Genomic DNA, 16,203 nt, shown 5'->3' with positions numbered 1-16,203 from the left:
TTGATGGTGCAAATTGGCAAACTTCATAAGAATTTTTTACAACAGCAACAACAAAAAATGTGTATCCGTCATTTATAACAAGACATGGAATAATAATTCATCTGATACTTCGGACTGCAAACATTAGATTCCCAAAAGTCCGGTGGTGGTCCACCTAACCCTCCAAGCGAGTACAATTCGTCTTAATTACACTAATTTCTGCCCACACGAATTCGCCATTTTCAGGTTCATAATACAATAACAAGCAGCAGCACAGGTTGCTCCCGCCAGTCGGAGCGAAACCACAAGATTAAAATATATTACACTGAAGCTAACCTTTGCCTTTTTTTTTGTTCTTCTTCTTTCTCCCTTGCAGGTCTGGTCCGCGATGAAGCGCCTGTGGAACTCTAAAACGGGCCGCTCCTTCACCAACACAACCCACGGTCCGCAGCATTCGAGTTCCTCCCACGGGCTGCCCTCGATGGGCGAATCGGTTACGAACAATACCTGCACCAACAATACGACCACGACAACCAACTCCCAGAACCGGGTGCCCATGGAGACGGTCTGCTAGACCGCCTCACTAACAAATCTACGAAGAATACCTAAGATATTTTACTCCTCCTGGTCGGCTTTTCCCCTCCTTGCGACGACTAGACCTAGATCTAGTGTGCTTTATCTAGTAGGCGTTTACCTTTTTTTTGTTCTGTTTGTTCATTAGCAACCGGGAGGAGACCGCTGACAATAGGCAGTAGGGTTTAAGAATTTCTTCGGGAAGTTTTAAAGCGCATTTACAGCAATACTGCCAATCTGAGAAGGTTTAGACCATAAGTGAGACTAAAAGGCTTCTGCTAGTAACACGGGAAACGTTGTTTTGAACTGAGAAGATTTGTTGTCATTGAAAAAAAAACAATAGAAGGCTTGAATTTTTTGGTTTTGTGTAAATATTAGTTGGCTTTCGCGAAACTTCGTGCTTTTTCTGTATATTTTTGTAACAAAACTGCCTTATCTTGTGCAATTATTTCAAGAAATCGGCACGTTGGAATGTAATTTTTTTTTTGTATTTCGTTCGGTAGGATGCTGAGCTTTAATAAGTAAGAAAACCATAATCGTGGTATTTATTTTTAATCCGTCGACTAACAGAGAAAAAAACATTTCTGTCATTTCTCTTTCTTTCATAAAACATTGTTTACTTGCGTGTAAATACTGTAATATTTATTGAACTGTATTTTAAGTATTTCCTTTCAATGGCAGCAGAACAAGCACAAAATTGCTCCCACCTAAGCAAGCTGGGGTTCACGCAATTTTGTACGCTAATCGTTAGATCAAAGAGCAAAACACAAATCGTAGCTAACAAATAAGTAACAATTTGACGTGTTTTTGGATACATTTTTAACAGCAGTTATATCGATTTTTTAAGATGTTTTTAGCATGTATACAGTCAAAATATCTCCTAAAAAAAATATCGTATCATACCAATAGCCGTAGTAGGAAAAGTCCCCACCGGTGACGATGCACAATCACAAATAAAAAAAAACCGTGTTTAGTATTAGGGACATGGAGAAACACATAATCACTTTCAGATACGACCGAAATAAACTCTATCTCTGAACTGTAACGAAACACCACTCGAAGATTGTCACTAGTCCAGAAGCAACTTTCTATCAGTATAAGATCGCAGCTTTTTAGGGCAAACTCACTTTGTATTCAACTTTACCGAAAATCATCCTCGTCTTGTTACTTCACAACTCTAGATAAATCTAATGCTTCCGCTTCGAGTTAATCAAATTTCTACGAATCCATTCATAGATGTCATCATCATCATCATCATTCTAATGTCACTTATCGCAGTGAGACCGAAGTCCAAATTTATAGAAGTTTAGAAGCAACCAGCCGTACTATCAGTAAGAACAAAGTCGGCTAACAGTATTTGCAGTTTAAAGCGATATACACACGTTTAGTGAAATGTAACTTTATTCGAACAATTACAAATTAGATATAAATGATATTTCTTAAAGCATAATCTTTACACGAACAAAAAAACAAAGGAATAGCTAATAAATGAAATGAATGAAAATAACACTTTTGTGACTAATTGTATAAAATTGTATACTGACTAAAAATAACTCGTAAAACGCCGCGCTATGACTAATATCTATACAAATGAACTGTTGAAATTACAGCAGAACAAAATGGTCGAAAGTTTTTGCCTATGTAATTTTTAGTCTGTAGCGAAAGAAAATAATCATAACATTTTCGTTTGCTTTTCCACAACCGGTGTACCGTCAGAAAAAAAACGATGAGATTACTGCCGAAATTTCAGTGGGCTATAGCACCCAGTGCAAAAGCAACGAAATCGTTATTCAAAACAACAAGCAGTAGACCAAATCGAAGCAAGCCGTGCAAAAACCGAATGACAAGTGAACACGACAATTAACCGAGTAACTTGCCTGGAATAAAAAAAAAACAAACAATTATCATACCTGTATTCAAAGTGGTTCAAATTTCGTTTCCGTGTCATATCCGAAGAATCCCAGAATGCAGTGTCCCGGTTCGATTCTAGCGCTCCAACCGGCCCGCCGACCGCCTACATCTCATCTGTAAGAGACAAGAAACGACGAACCGGTGTAAGGTTGCAGCAGCCTTTGCCGACGTTGGATGGATCCTTCATAAAATCATTTAGCACCCTTTCAAGAAGATTGTTCCGACGGACCAGGCGAACCTTCATCATTAGTAAGACATAACCGTTAATGGCTATTCAACTGGCGCACGAAGATGATGATGACGCTAAGTGAAAACTCCTGTCGGATGCAATTTGAGGCTCCGCAGTAATAAATGATGATGCCTCGCGCTGGAATATACGTAAATAACTGCAAAAAAAAAACACAGATTTCTTCTTCGATTTGTTTCCGACGTAAGTTGTTATTTCTAGCAGTAAATATTTTCTAACTACTAGTGAAAAAATATCTTGTTGATAATCAAACGAACGTTCAGCGTGTTGAAGGCTGTCTAATCCCTAACCTCAAATCATGGTTAACTGCAACCCCAACGAACCGGAGTTGATGCTGTGCTGTGGTTTCCGGAAGCAGCAGACACTTTCGGTTCTGACGGATGAGTTGCGGTTTGCTCCAGGCCAAAGGTGTGCCGATGGATGCTAGGGCTACCGTAAATATGATAATTGCGTTTTTGCTTTCGGAATTCGGAGAAACTCCCTGGTGTTTTTTTTTGTTGTTTCGGTGTGTGGAACAGACACTATCTTTAGCAAATGCCACCGGCAGACGGTAGCAAGAGAAACCAAACGAAATGGACGTGCTGTTCGACGCGCGTACCCAAAGGTTTATATTTACCGAGTGTAAGTTAAATGTTTGAGGTCACATGCTATCTTTCACAAACCTGCAGACAGTAAATAACGACACGGCATTGGGGAAATTGTTCGGATGGGTAATGCAGCTGGAATATGGTGTGTTATAATATTGCTGTTTGCACGGAAAGATCTTTACAAATTTCCCCTTCGTAAAAAGGGATCAGAGTGATCACGCGGGAAACGATTTCGCCGAAAGGTAGAGTGGCTCAATAAAAAAATTAGAAAATATTTTGATTTACTAATTCGATGTTTAATTGATTTATGAACCAATAGCAGTTTGAACAAAATTATTTTAGACATTCTTAGCGAGCGTAGAGTTGTAAATATTTTGACATTTACATGTTCGATGCTATAATTATAAGCGAGTCCTTCACCGGGACACTTGGGAATGAAGCGCTATCCACACTAGGCCGTGACGTATCCGGAACGGGACCGCAACGTGCCGGGATTTATTTGTAAAATATTCTCATCATACCGTGCACTTCCAGTGTCGCTACCGTTGCTATTAGTAACATACACAATCGTTGCATTTGATGTGCATTAGGGTGGGACAAAATATTGATTTCAGCTCCACTAAACTTTTCGTGTTCCTTTTGGGTCCCATAAGCACCATGCAAAATTTTAGCTCGATAGGAGAAACTATATTTTCGCGCCCGCGGTTCAAAGTTTGTATGGGATTTAGTATGGGAAAACTAACTTTTAACAAAAAAAATCATCTGGAGGTCACCCTATACACTCAAAAAATCAGCGGGCATGTAATTTTTGTAGGAAATTTAATGAGGAAGAAAAGCTTCGTAGACTGTAATATAATCCGACATCTGTAAAAAATGTTATTAAAGAAAAGCCGACACAAGGTCCGAACGATGGCTCATTCGTTAATGTATCTAGCACCACTGCTGCTAGTGGTGGTAATATGAGTTTCATCCATATCTTCTAAACCATATTAGGCAGATGGTTTATGTCTTCGACAAAGTTATAGTATTTGAGTTTATTAACAATATTGTGGAAGACTTCAAAATTGTATTTCTTCAAATAAAAAAGTTAGTTTTTTGTGTGTCTTTACAGTGAGTTTTGGAACATGGTTTTTAAGTTTAAAAAAATCTTCAAACTACACCGAGCAACTATTGTGAAGACATCAAACAACTCAGATCAGCCGTTGTAGCATAATAAAAGAAAGCAAACTCATATTACCACCACTAGCAGCAGTGGTGCTAGATACATTAACGAATGAGCCATCGTTCGGACCTTGTGTCGGCTTTTCTTTAATAACATTTTTTACAGATGTCGGATTATGTTACAGTCTTCGAAGGTTTTCTTCCTCATTAAATTTCCTACAAAAATTACATGCCCGCTGATTTTTTGAGTGCATAGGGTGACCTCCAGATGATTTTTTTGTTAAAAGTTAGTTTTCCCATACTAAATCCCATACAAACTTTGAACCGCGGGCGCGAAAATATAGTTTCTCCTATCAAGCTAAAATTTTGCATAGTTTCTATGGGACCCAAAAGGAACACGAAAAGTTTGGTGGAGCGAGAAAATAATTTTTCCCATACAACCTTGTCCCACTCTAATGTGCATCTGTTCCTCTCGAAAATGGCACATTTTTCCGAAGAAGAATTGGCCATAATTGCAATTGCTCTGGATGATGAAGATAATCAGCAGTTAAAAAAGAGAAGAGAAGAGAAGATTTGGATGCACGAATTTCGGAGAAAAAGAGTAGTTGAATGTGAATTTACCACCTTATATAAGCAGCTTGTGAATGACGAGATCAATGAATATTTCCGAATGTCGGAAATCCTGTTTTAACTCGCTGACATGACACTACATTCCGATTAGCAGTGACTCCCCGAGAATGGCTGGAAATTTGTTTAAGATATTTTCATTGATTTGTTAACAAAATTTCTTTGTAAATGTCAAGAAAACTCCAACCAAAAACTGCATAACTATCATTGAGTTGGCTTATAGTTTGTGTTCGTCTCATGATTTCAGATATTTAGAAGACACGCCATATCATTTAGTTATAGACTTGGAGCTGTCTAAAATTAATCGGCTAGGCTGTAAAAATTAATCGATGCAAATGCAATGCCGAAACCAACAGAAGATATGTGGAAGAAGATTGCCAACGATTTTTTTTTGGAATTTCCCGCTGTGTCTTGGAGCCTTGGATGGAAAGCATGTGACAATTAAAGTCCCTGCCAATAGTAACTTTGAGTCAACGCATGCTTTGACCGTGCTTCGGACGTGTGTTGATTCAGACACGGATACGACACGGTCTAGTGAGAATATTCACATGGAGCTGCATTAAAAAAAATTGAAGCGTAACCCGGAAGGGATCCGGTCCAGCCCCGTTCCGGATACGTCAGCGTGTGAATAGCGCTTAAGGCGGTTACATCGAATGATACCATTATTTCGTCTTCTTCGATTCCACCAGAGTTTTGAAGTTGAGTCGTAAATTCTTGTTTATTGGGGACTGATCTACTGAAAATTTTGTTTGGCATAGAATGGAATTCTTTTACTAGTCATATGGCGATTTTTTTGGTAGGGGCTCGAATTGAAGAAATAATTTCCCTTATTTCGTTACCAGGTTTGTGAACCTTTGGTAGTCCTTTGATTTTGGGTAAAGAAGGGTTAGGAACTTTGAGGTAATTGAGGTTGATATCGAAGTTTGGATTACATTCAAGAAGAGTTTTATCCACTTTTTTGATAATTTCAGGAAGGGGGTCGGTTCTTTGTTTCCTATAAGGACCATCATTAATTTTTTGGGTTGAAAAGTTGTCATAATCTTGTTTGTCCATAATGACTACTTTATTTCCCTTGTCAGCCTTTACATGAGAAACAGGCTTTTCTCGCAATTGTTTCACTAGTTCTTTTTCATCTATGGTTTGCTGATTATTCAAAGAAGTACTTCTAATGACGTCAGCTACGATAGTCCTGGCGTCATTAATTTGAGGAAAGGAAAGATCACAGTTATTTAAACCTGTTTCTATGTCTATAATAACTTGTTCGAGATTTACTTTTGAAGAAATTGCATAATTTAAACCAAGATTTAGAAGATTAGTTTGTTCATTGGTAAAATTTTGAGATGAACGATTTACAAGAAAATCCTCCAAAAATTGTACTGGAGGTTTTGGGGGGTGGTATGAAAAATTTTTGAAAACGTAAATTTTCGAATTTCTAATGAAGAAGAATTACTTTGTTTAGAAAAGTTTCGAAGCCTTGGGGATATTGTTTCACTAGTTTCAAGTGAAGGGTATAGCATTCCAAATATATTGGACAAACAAAGAGAACTCTAGACATCCGTTTCAAAGAGCACGTCGCTGAAATAGCGAAAGCATCGAAAGAATTAGAGAAAGGACTACCACATCATTTCAAGTCAAAAGTAGCTGAACATGCCTTTTCTGAAAATCATGAACTCACTACCAACGATATAAAAATCATAAGACAAATTTCCAACCCATGGAAATTAGACACAGCCGAAAGTTTAGAAATCTTCAAAAATAACTCCATTTCTTTATTAAATCGTGACCAAAGAAATAAGCCCTCCTGGCTATTCAAGTTATGACCGACATATAAGATACAAATAGATGTAGAAAATGGGGCTACCACGTTTGGCATAACGCCGTTTGGCATAATGGTTATTTGGCATAATGGTCATTTGGCATAATGGTCATTTGGCATAACAGTCATTTGGCATAACAGATGAACATGCTGCTTAATAGAAATTGTTCTAATTTAGTGCAATTTTGAAAGGTCTAATGCGGCTACGCCGCATCGTTTTTAATGACCTGGTGTCCGACCTCGCTGCCGCTCGTTCGGACTTAACTGAGAGATTGCTCCTAGCTTTGGGTAATCCGGGCAAACGCCCGCAACTAGACAGAGGTGATTCCTGCGGGGGCGCTGCCCCCCCGCAGTGACCGGCGCTTCCGACGGCGGGTTGCCGGCGCACTCGCGGCCTTCGGCCGTCTCGACCTGAATCATCTATGACGAACAGAATATTGTGCTGGCACTAAGTGAGTTGCTTATGTAAAAAGGTTTCACATATTTCGTTGGAGTTTCCCTTGCACAACATCAATCGATCGAAACACATACGAAAATTTTCATTAGATTAAAATATTGCAAATCCCATTATTATTATGCCAAATGGCATTATGCCAAACAGCGTTATGCAAAACGGTATTATGCCAAATGACCTTATGCCAAACGGGCCGCCCCCGTAGAAAATACTTAATCTCCCACTTCTTCAGTTTGTTACAAGTTTGTTACGCTGACAATCAAAGTACCGTCATACCCGGTTGTTACTACCTGTTTCTTCCCGTTTTTACCCGTTGACAATAAGACATTTCGTATAAAAGGAGCAGCATTACAGCATTCTTTCAAACAAACTTATAAAACCGATTGTTATGCTTCATTAAAGTATAGTAACTTTGTGAAAGTGTAATAACGTGACAGTGAAATAGTGGAATTAAATGGTACATAAATAGTGCAACTATTGAATATATTCCGCTAACAGCTCCAGGTAAAAATAGTGGTCTTTTTAATCGCCAAGTGGTCACCGTAACAAAATGTGACAAAGAAAAAGTGACACACTATAAGACAAAGTTAAGTAATGATTTCATATCGGTTTCCCTATTCGTTGTGATGCAACAAAGAAATACAATTACAGTGTCGGTTGGAAGCTTCCGTACATTATCCCGGACAATAATATTGAATCAATAAGCAGAGTAAGTTGAAAAATTGGCTACAGTTGAATCTGCACTTATACGCAATTTTTTTGCCGGTACACGCGCGAAGCAAACTTGTTTCGTTTTGGGATTAAATTAAATTTATTATTCATTAAATTAAAAAAAAAAGTGCTATTTTTAATTACTGGGATTGGCCAACTGTTTTAACTTTGGTATATGAAAAACTAATAATTATCACAAAAAAGTTTCAACTGAACACATTTTCGACTTTTTAGCTGTAAATTGTATGACAGGAATAAAAATATAAATATTATTTTTTGTTTTGATGTTCTGAAACTCAAAATATCGAAGGCGCGCACGTTTTCAATAAGTATAATGATCAACTTCATCATAAATATCGAATAGCACTTAGATTTTGAGTAGATAGAGTGAGTCTAAAGAATATTGAAGTCTATATTTTAGTTCTGATTATCAGATGCCAATCTTTGATCATAAATGTTGAATTGAAAAAAACATCAACAAATTGTAACTTGACACAAACTTATATTTTCTGTGTCATTGTGACTAATGTGCGCGATGGGTCAAATGAAATATTCGTTACTGAGAACTTGTTCGGCAACCCTCGATAGGTCGTACACGCTCCGCCTCTTACGCTTTTCAGGTTACATAGCAGTCATAATGCTCGTTGCAAAGCCTTCAACTTGTTCCATGAATTTGTGTCATATAAGTTACTGTCATTGAAGTGTAATAACGTTTGCTACTTGGGAAATGGTTTGTTATGTTCCTTTTTTGTTTGTTCTCTTTTGGTTAAAATTCTGGATTCTCGGATTTCAAAAACAACACAAATATTGAACTTAAGATGCGGTTTTCGGATTTTCGGATTTTTCACAGTAATTTTACTTCATACACGAAAAAATTTTAAAAAATGTTGAACAAAAATGTGAGTTCCCTACTCGTTTGACCGGAATTACTACTTTGATCAAAAATTCGCGGAAAAATACAGGATTATTCATCTAAATTGATATTGTCCCCTTCAAAGTACTCTCCATCTACTGCAACACACTTATGCATGCGCTTGATCCAATCATTGAAACATTTTGCCTTTCTCTATTGAAAGGTATTAGAATTGCTGGAAAACCCGACCTTTGAACGGAGCCTCGGAGACCAAAAATTCCTCGTCTACTTTAACGTAGCAAGTAAGTGGTTATGCTCAGATACTGTGAAACTTTTGATTGGTTTGGGGAGACCTCGTTATAATTTTAATTTGATCTTGTAAGCTAAATGCAAGGATGAATCGTATCATTGATTCGTTCAATAATTTAATTTTCTTGACTAACGTCCACGATGACCAATATTATCTATCTAACTCATTACATGCATCTACTAATGGTAAATAATATCGGAACTTTTACTTCTGCTTACGGTACGGCTTGCATAATATATCGGCATAGCTAGAACAGTCATGTGCATTCCACCATCAAGGCATTTGACAAGCAATGATTTTGATACCCTATTAAGCACGTGAATAGAAATGACGAGTCACGGTGATCAAGCATGCCTGTGAAATCTTCACACAACACAACTCGTTGCACGCCAAACCATGTTTTCAACGTTCTAGTATTCTTTCCTATGACGGCCAAACACTAAGGTTGATGTCAGAGTGAACGCGTTTTGCGAAGCGTTTTGATACGATGCACTGTTATCGCATCGCGTTCACTGTTACATGTTTGCTTTGATTGAATGCAACTAGCTCGCACGCGCGTCTTGACGCTTTGCGTTTCGCGCTCACTTTGACAGCAACCTTATGAAATTGGTTAGGGCGCCGAACACCTATCGATCCAAAATTATTCAGACAGAACTACTACTGATTCACTAATCAACAGAGCAGCGAATTGGCATTATTCCAAGATTTTTGCAAATTTCCATATATAGCCACCCTACGCTCGTTGAAAATACCCAAATTTACCTCATTTTAATTGTTATTGATTCACCTACTAATTAAACAATGAATTCGCGAAAGTCAAAATATTTCGCTCAGTTCGCTCGTACATCTCATCCAAGTCAGTCGATATAACAAAACCGCTTACGTTCGGGACAGAAGAAACCAAGTACAGTATTGTGTAGTGAACAATAGAACGACCTCGACATGAGTGAACCAAACGAACAAAAGCTACCGCCGATATGAAAGAATACAATTGTTGTTGACTTCAGGCTGTGCAAAATTCGACCTTCGATACAAGAACTTGAAGGTTTGCTAAGCAAATGCATCTTGACATTAAACGTGTGCATTTACTTCAATGTAATAAGACGAATAATGTTGTTTACATCCAGTTTTATAAAGAGTTGGATGCAATTCAATTCACAAAAGACAATAACAATGTGCACTATGTGGAGCACGAGAACATTAAATACAACATTCCAGTATATATGGAAGATAGTGCTATAGAAGTGCGTGTGCATGATCTTCCCTCAAGCGCCACCGATTCTTATATTCGCAAAATGTCCCAATACGGAGAGATTCTCTCTATCGAAAAAGAAAAGCGGAAGAACTTTTTTCCCAATATCCTAAATGGCGTACGTTTGTTACGCATACACTTGAAGAGGCCTATACCTTCTTATGTGATTTTCGGTCAAGATACAAGAATTCCGTGCAAATCACTTGTTACCTATGACAATCAGATGGCCACATGTCAATATTGCCAAAAAGCTGTTCACTACGGTAAGCCATGTGATAAACTGGACAAGGAGACAACTACACCAAAGGACAACGGAGCTTCCTTCACATCAACCCCAAGCAACCTCAGTACTCCTGTGACAGTCACCAACAACAGGGAAGTATCCCCTTCAACGTAACCATCCAACGTAACCCCTATAGAACAAAGTACACCAGCTGCAGTTAACAACTTACCCTCCAACCAACCAGCAACTGCAACCAATGTACAACAAGGCGCTTCTACAGCAACTCTCAACGAGCCCAAGACTACGATCAACAAGGAAAACGAAAATAAAACGGAAATCATACACAATGAGATAAGCCGCGGACGAAGTGACCCCCCCGAACCTCGTTGGATGGAAATGGAAACTCATCTCCCCCTAGAAAAAGGGTGACAACGAGATCCAATAGCAAAAAAAATTAAGTAACAAAAATGTAAGCCAATCGGCCACGTAAAACTTTTACGCAAAAAGGCCAGAATGAAAATTTTATTATAAAAAAAAAATATTTCGCTCGCTGAAAATGTCCAAAATTACTTTGCTAAGCTATCCAAATACTGTAACGACCTGCCACAACTGACAAAGTTCGGTTCATCCGAAGCAACATCCCATTATGCTCGCGATGGTGGCCGTTACTCAGAGAATGATGGAGAAAAGTGGTATGTTCGTCATAGTTGAAACACCAATGTTTAAGTTTAAGTCGAAAAATTTCGAATCTATTGATAGTTCCCTAGGCTTAGGATGATGAGCTACAGGGCGCGTACCCCCGTTTGTTGGATGGGGGTGGGAGTCAATTTATACTTCGCGTATTGACAAAGTCAGACCATACCGAGATCGATCGTTAGCTTATAAATGTAAAAGTTGAAAATTATTATGTTGTCTGGATCGATCTCTGAGTGGACAGGACTAATAATGCTTAAAATTGACAATAGATCATTAGGTGGTTTCGAGCATTCTTATACTTGGAATTGGTCACCAATTTGAATTATCTTGATCTAGTTGGGATGAATATTAATATATAATAGTCGTCCTGGACTGGTGAATTTAATTCAAAAAGGAGGACTATTGTTATCAGGAATAGGAATAGGAGACTCTAGAATGTTCTCAAGAAAATGAAGAAAAATAGGTATTTTATAAAAATACCTAACTTTTGGTAAGTAAAATGCCTTACGATTTTTACTATCACTTTTGTTATTATTAATATTATTATTGTCATTATTATTATTATTATTATTATTATTATTATTATTATTATTATTATTATTATTATTATTATTACTATTATTATTATTATTATTATTATTATTATTATTATTGTAATTATTATTATTATTATTATCAATCTTATTATTATTCCTTTATTCATGATAATCTACTAGCTTGTGATATTAACAGGTGTCTCCGGTATAGTAAAAAGCAATGCAATGGGGCAAAAGGAAACGTAACGTAACATCGACAAAGAATTAGAATAGATTAGATTGGATAGTGTAAGTAGACCAAACATATCTACATTGATTAGGGAACTTCAAAGTAATAATCGTTTATACCGCTTCAGACATAAAATACTATATAGGAAAGCAGGGCCAAGACCGAAGCGGATACAATGCGAAATTTTCCAAAGTTTCATCGACGAGGACATTTAGGACACAGAAGCAGTTGGTAGGATGACAAAATACCAATACGATACAGACGCACGACTCAATGATTGACTGGTTACAGGGTGAAGCACACACTTCCTGCCCAAGTGACAAACTCTCTGGTGAACTTGCAATAGATAGAAGATATTCATATCTTTCGTTGCAAATTGATAGCCGTAAAGGAATCTGTCGCTTGGGTTACATGCTGGAGGATTTCCTCCTTCGTTACTAGTGTTCATTTGGGCACCATAGCCTAGTTCGTCTGGTATGGAAAGTGCTGATCGATGTAACCACCCCCCTCGGCCAGAGCAGCCCATAAAGGGAAAAAAATTTCGAATCTATTGATAGTTAGATTATATAAATCCTTCTACAGATCACTGAGCAATGAGCTTGCAAAATACGAGAAAGGCAAACATGTGTCATGAGTTTTACTCTTTGATACTCGTTGAAACAAAACATTCAAAAAAAGTTTAATTTTGAATTTTATCATAAAATCATGATCATATTTCCGATGACATGTAGCAAAAGTTATGTTGATACGTTAGATACAACAAGAAATATTAACGATCAAATCAAACGAATCTCAGAGGGTAAAATTTTAAAAAGGCATCTTTTATGCTTTTTTTAAATACGAAATTTAAAGAATTCAGAAATGTAGTGAGTAATGTTGTTATTTATTTATTTATTTATTTATTTATTTGTCGTCAATCAAAAGTAGACCATAAGGATAATTACAATAATCGTCTTAAATTAGTAAACTATTCTAAATAGATCACTAAATAATGTATAATTTAGTATGAGTTAAATAATAATAAATAGATTACCGAATAGAACTGAAATATTGTTTTAGTTTGTTTTTTGACAAAGTGAAATCGACAGCATCCGAATGCTTGTTGTATACAGCCATCAATTGATTTATTGGCCCTTTTTTGCATAGTTTGTTCACTGGTGGTTTGTAATAAAAATATTTCGATTTCTTAAAGGGCGAGATAGTATGTAAAAATTTAGTTTGGACAGGAGTTGACTAGAATCTATGAGACCATTGAAAATTCTATGCGTTCTTTTGATGTTTGAATACTGATCAGCATACAGCGGGCTTTATATGACGGAAGAGAAAGTCTTGTCCAACCTAATTTACGAAGTGCAAATAACAAAAATTGTTTTTGAACTGATTCAATTCGATCTTCCCATGTGATTAAGTAAGGTGACCAAACTAAGCTACAGTATTCTAGTACTGACCGAACATAGGCAATGTATAATGTTTTAATTGTATACGGATCGTGAAAACAGTAACAAAATCGTTTTATGAATCCTAGCATGTTATTGGCTCTGTTTGTGATTGTATTATAATGGTCAACAAAAGTCATTTTAGAATCTAGTATTATTCCTAAGTCCCTAATTCTTTCGCATTTTTGAACTGTTTGACTTCCAAGAGTAAGTATCAAGTCAGGTGTATTTCGTTTTTTACTGAATGTTATTCTACTGCATTTTTTCACATTTAGTTGAAGAAGACTTTTGTTACACCATGTATAAAAAGGAAGAATTTCTTCTTGATAAACCTTGGCATCCTCACTTTTCTCTATTTCTAAAAATAGTTTTATATCGTCTGCGTATATTAGAGTTTTTATTTTTTTTTAAACAAAGGAAATGTCGTTAACAAACAAGACAAATAAAAGAGGACCTTAATGAGATCCCTGGGGGACCCCGGAAATGACGTGAATGGGACTCGACTTTTTACCCTTGAATTTTACAATTTGTTGACAATTTGTTAGATAAGATTCCAATCATTTAAGAAAACCTGGTAAGATACCCAATTTTTGTAATTTGAACATAAGCATAGGTATGGCAACACGATCGAATGCTTTGCCGAAATCTGTATAAAGATGTTTTATCAGATGTATGGAGTTTTTCTAAAAACGTTGTAAAGTGCGCTCTTCATACGGGTAAAATTTTGACAATATGCTACGATTTCTGTTGACGACGCTAGACGAGGAGATCTTATTGAACATGATTGTTGACTTATGATAATATTGTCATTATTCTCTTCTTCTGGGTAATGCGTCAAAATTGCCGAAAACACGAATGTTGAGCACGACACGCCACGCACTTATCAGTTGACGAACATTCAGGTGACATTTGATTCGGCATCGTTAGTTGCAGGTTGTGCTCTCGATAAGGATTAATCGTCGGTCCTCTTTGAAAATTAATTGTAGGTCTGTAATTTGTTGGTGGTCCCGAAAATCGATCCTTAGCTGCAGCAAGAAGTATTCTATCAGGTGGAAGATTATTTTGGGTGTTGTTGTAGTTGTTGTTATTATAGTTATTGTAATTATTATTCATGTTGTGACTACTTATGTTATTATGATGTCGTTTTGTAGATGAATGATGCGTTGAAAGAATATTGAATCTGTTATTGTAATTTTCTCTTGAATTTCGCTTTTTGCGCCTTCTTGACTTGTCAGCCTCATTTAGCTGACGTCGGAACCGCTGGCGTGCGTCGTACTCACAAGCCTACGCGCAAAACCAGTTTTTTTTTTAAAGCAACTTTAAGCTGGAAAAAAGGGTCAAAAAAATATTTCAGTTGTAACTTCTTTACTTATCAATGCACATTAGTCAAATGAACAACAAGTGTCGTCACGCTGCTGCTACGGAAAGGGCTAGTAACTATTGACTATATGCCCTATTTGAGAGTTAAAAAAGTTTTGAAGAATTCGTCTGTAAAATGTACGCTCATGAGAAAGGCTTAATGGCACCAGTATGAAAAAATGCTTTTGATTGGTAGAAGAATATTCTAGTTTTTGAATTCATTAATACAGTCATTAATACAGTTTTTTTTTCAATAATTTCATTTTAAACTTGAACTTCAAACCAACACTTAGTATTTATACGATAAGTATCTTTGAAGAAATAAAATACATCTGAAACAATTTAAAGGCATTTACAAAATTTGAAATTCGTGTTCAGTCATTTAAACACTAGAATATTCTTCTACCAATCAAAAGCATTTTTTCATAGTGTTCTCATATTTCTCCTAAAACCGTTTTCTAGATATATAGACTTGAAACAAAAAGTATTCAGGTTGTTGTCACACCGTAGATTACAATATTAATGGCTTTGAAAGCAGTGAGGATGGCGGGATAGATTTCATAATTGTAATAATTTCATCGCCTCTAAAGTAAACAAGTTCCATTTAATTCCATTAAATTGAAAAATCGTCACGAAATAGTGACAGACACAGATACTGGTACTTTGGTATGCCTTTTGCAACCTTCAACAGATTATCAGTTTCAAGTTTGTTTAAGAGTATCGAACATTGTATTTCAACACTAACCATACATCAAACAAGAAGACATCATATACATTGATCAAAATGATTACCTGGAGCCGTCCACTATTAACCGTACAGGTACGTTCTGCGATATTCCACTAATGACGGAAGGAGTTTGCGCTATTTATATTCTTTTATGACTTCCAATAAGAAACAAGCAGCCAAATTCGACTAATTTGAAACAAACGCCTAAATGACGATGCTAAAACGAAAAACCAATAAGAGAAAACTTAAATTACTGCTGTTTAATAGACTTGTCTCCGATTACATATAGTCTACTTTTGGCTTATTGCTGCTGAAAATAGTGTTTTTGTGAAAAAAAAATTACATGAAAGAATTTAGTTGCCTTGTTGATGCAATATGGAAACATTATGCTTCTTAGATCTATTAATTTTAATTACTAATCCTCATAATGTCACAAAATCTCCATGTAAGCAACATTTCTCTCATTACCTACCCAGTATCGGTTTTGATGTTTTTTATCACCTTATCCCGATGAAA

The 16,203-nt window shown here is 36.5% G+C and overlaps 1 protein-coding gene across 7 annotated transcripts in view; it reads left to right on the top strand.

Annotated features, from left to right (window-relative positions):
• Nucleotides 1-2,467, top strand: part of LOC131431671 (probable G-protein coupled receptor Mth-like 1) — a 312,811-nt gene extending 310,344 nt beyond the window's left edge. For all 7 annotated transcript variants that reach the window (XM_058597523.1, XM_058597521.1, XM_058597522.1 and 4 more), the window contains one exon: nucleotides 356-2,467. In XM_058597523.1, the coding sequence (XP_058453506.1) occupies nucleotides 356-553 (198 nt within the window). In that variant the 3' untranslated portion in view covers nucleotides 554-2,467. The remainder of the gene's footprint in view (nucleotides 1-355) is intronic.
• The last annotated feature ends 13,736 nt before the right edge of the window (nucleotides 2,468-16,203 follow it).

The sequence above is a fragment of the Malaya genurostris genome, chromosome 2 (genome assembly GCF_030247185.1).
Source record: "Malaya genurostris strain Urasoe2022 chromosome 2, Malgen_1.1, whole genome shotgun sequence".
In the NCBI taxonomy this organism is placed as follows: domain Eukaryota; kingdom Metazoa; phylum Arthropoda; class Insecta; order Diptera; family Culicidae; genus Malaya; species Malaya genurostris.
Note: the sequence above shows the minus strand (reverse complement) of the source record. Positions and strands in the feature narration are given on the sequence as shown.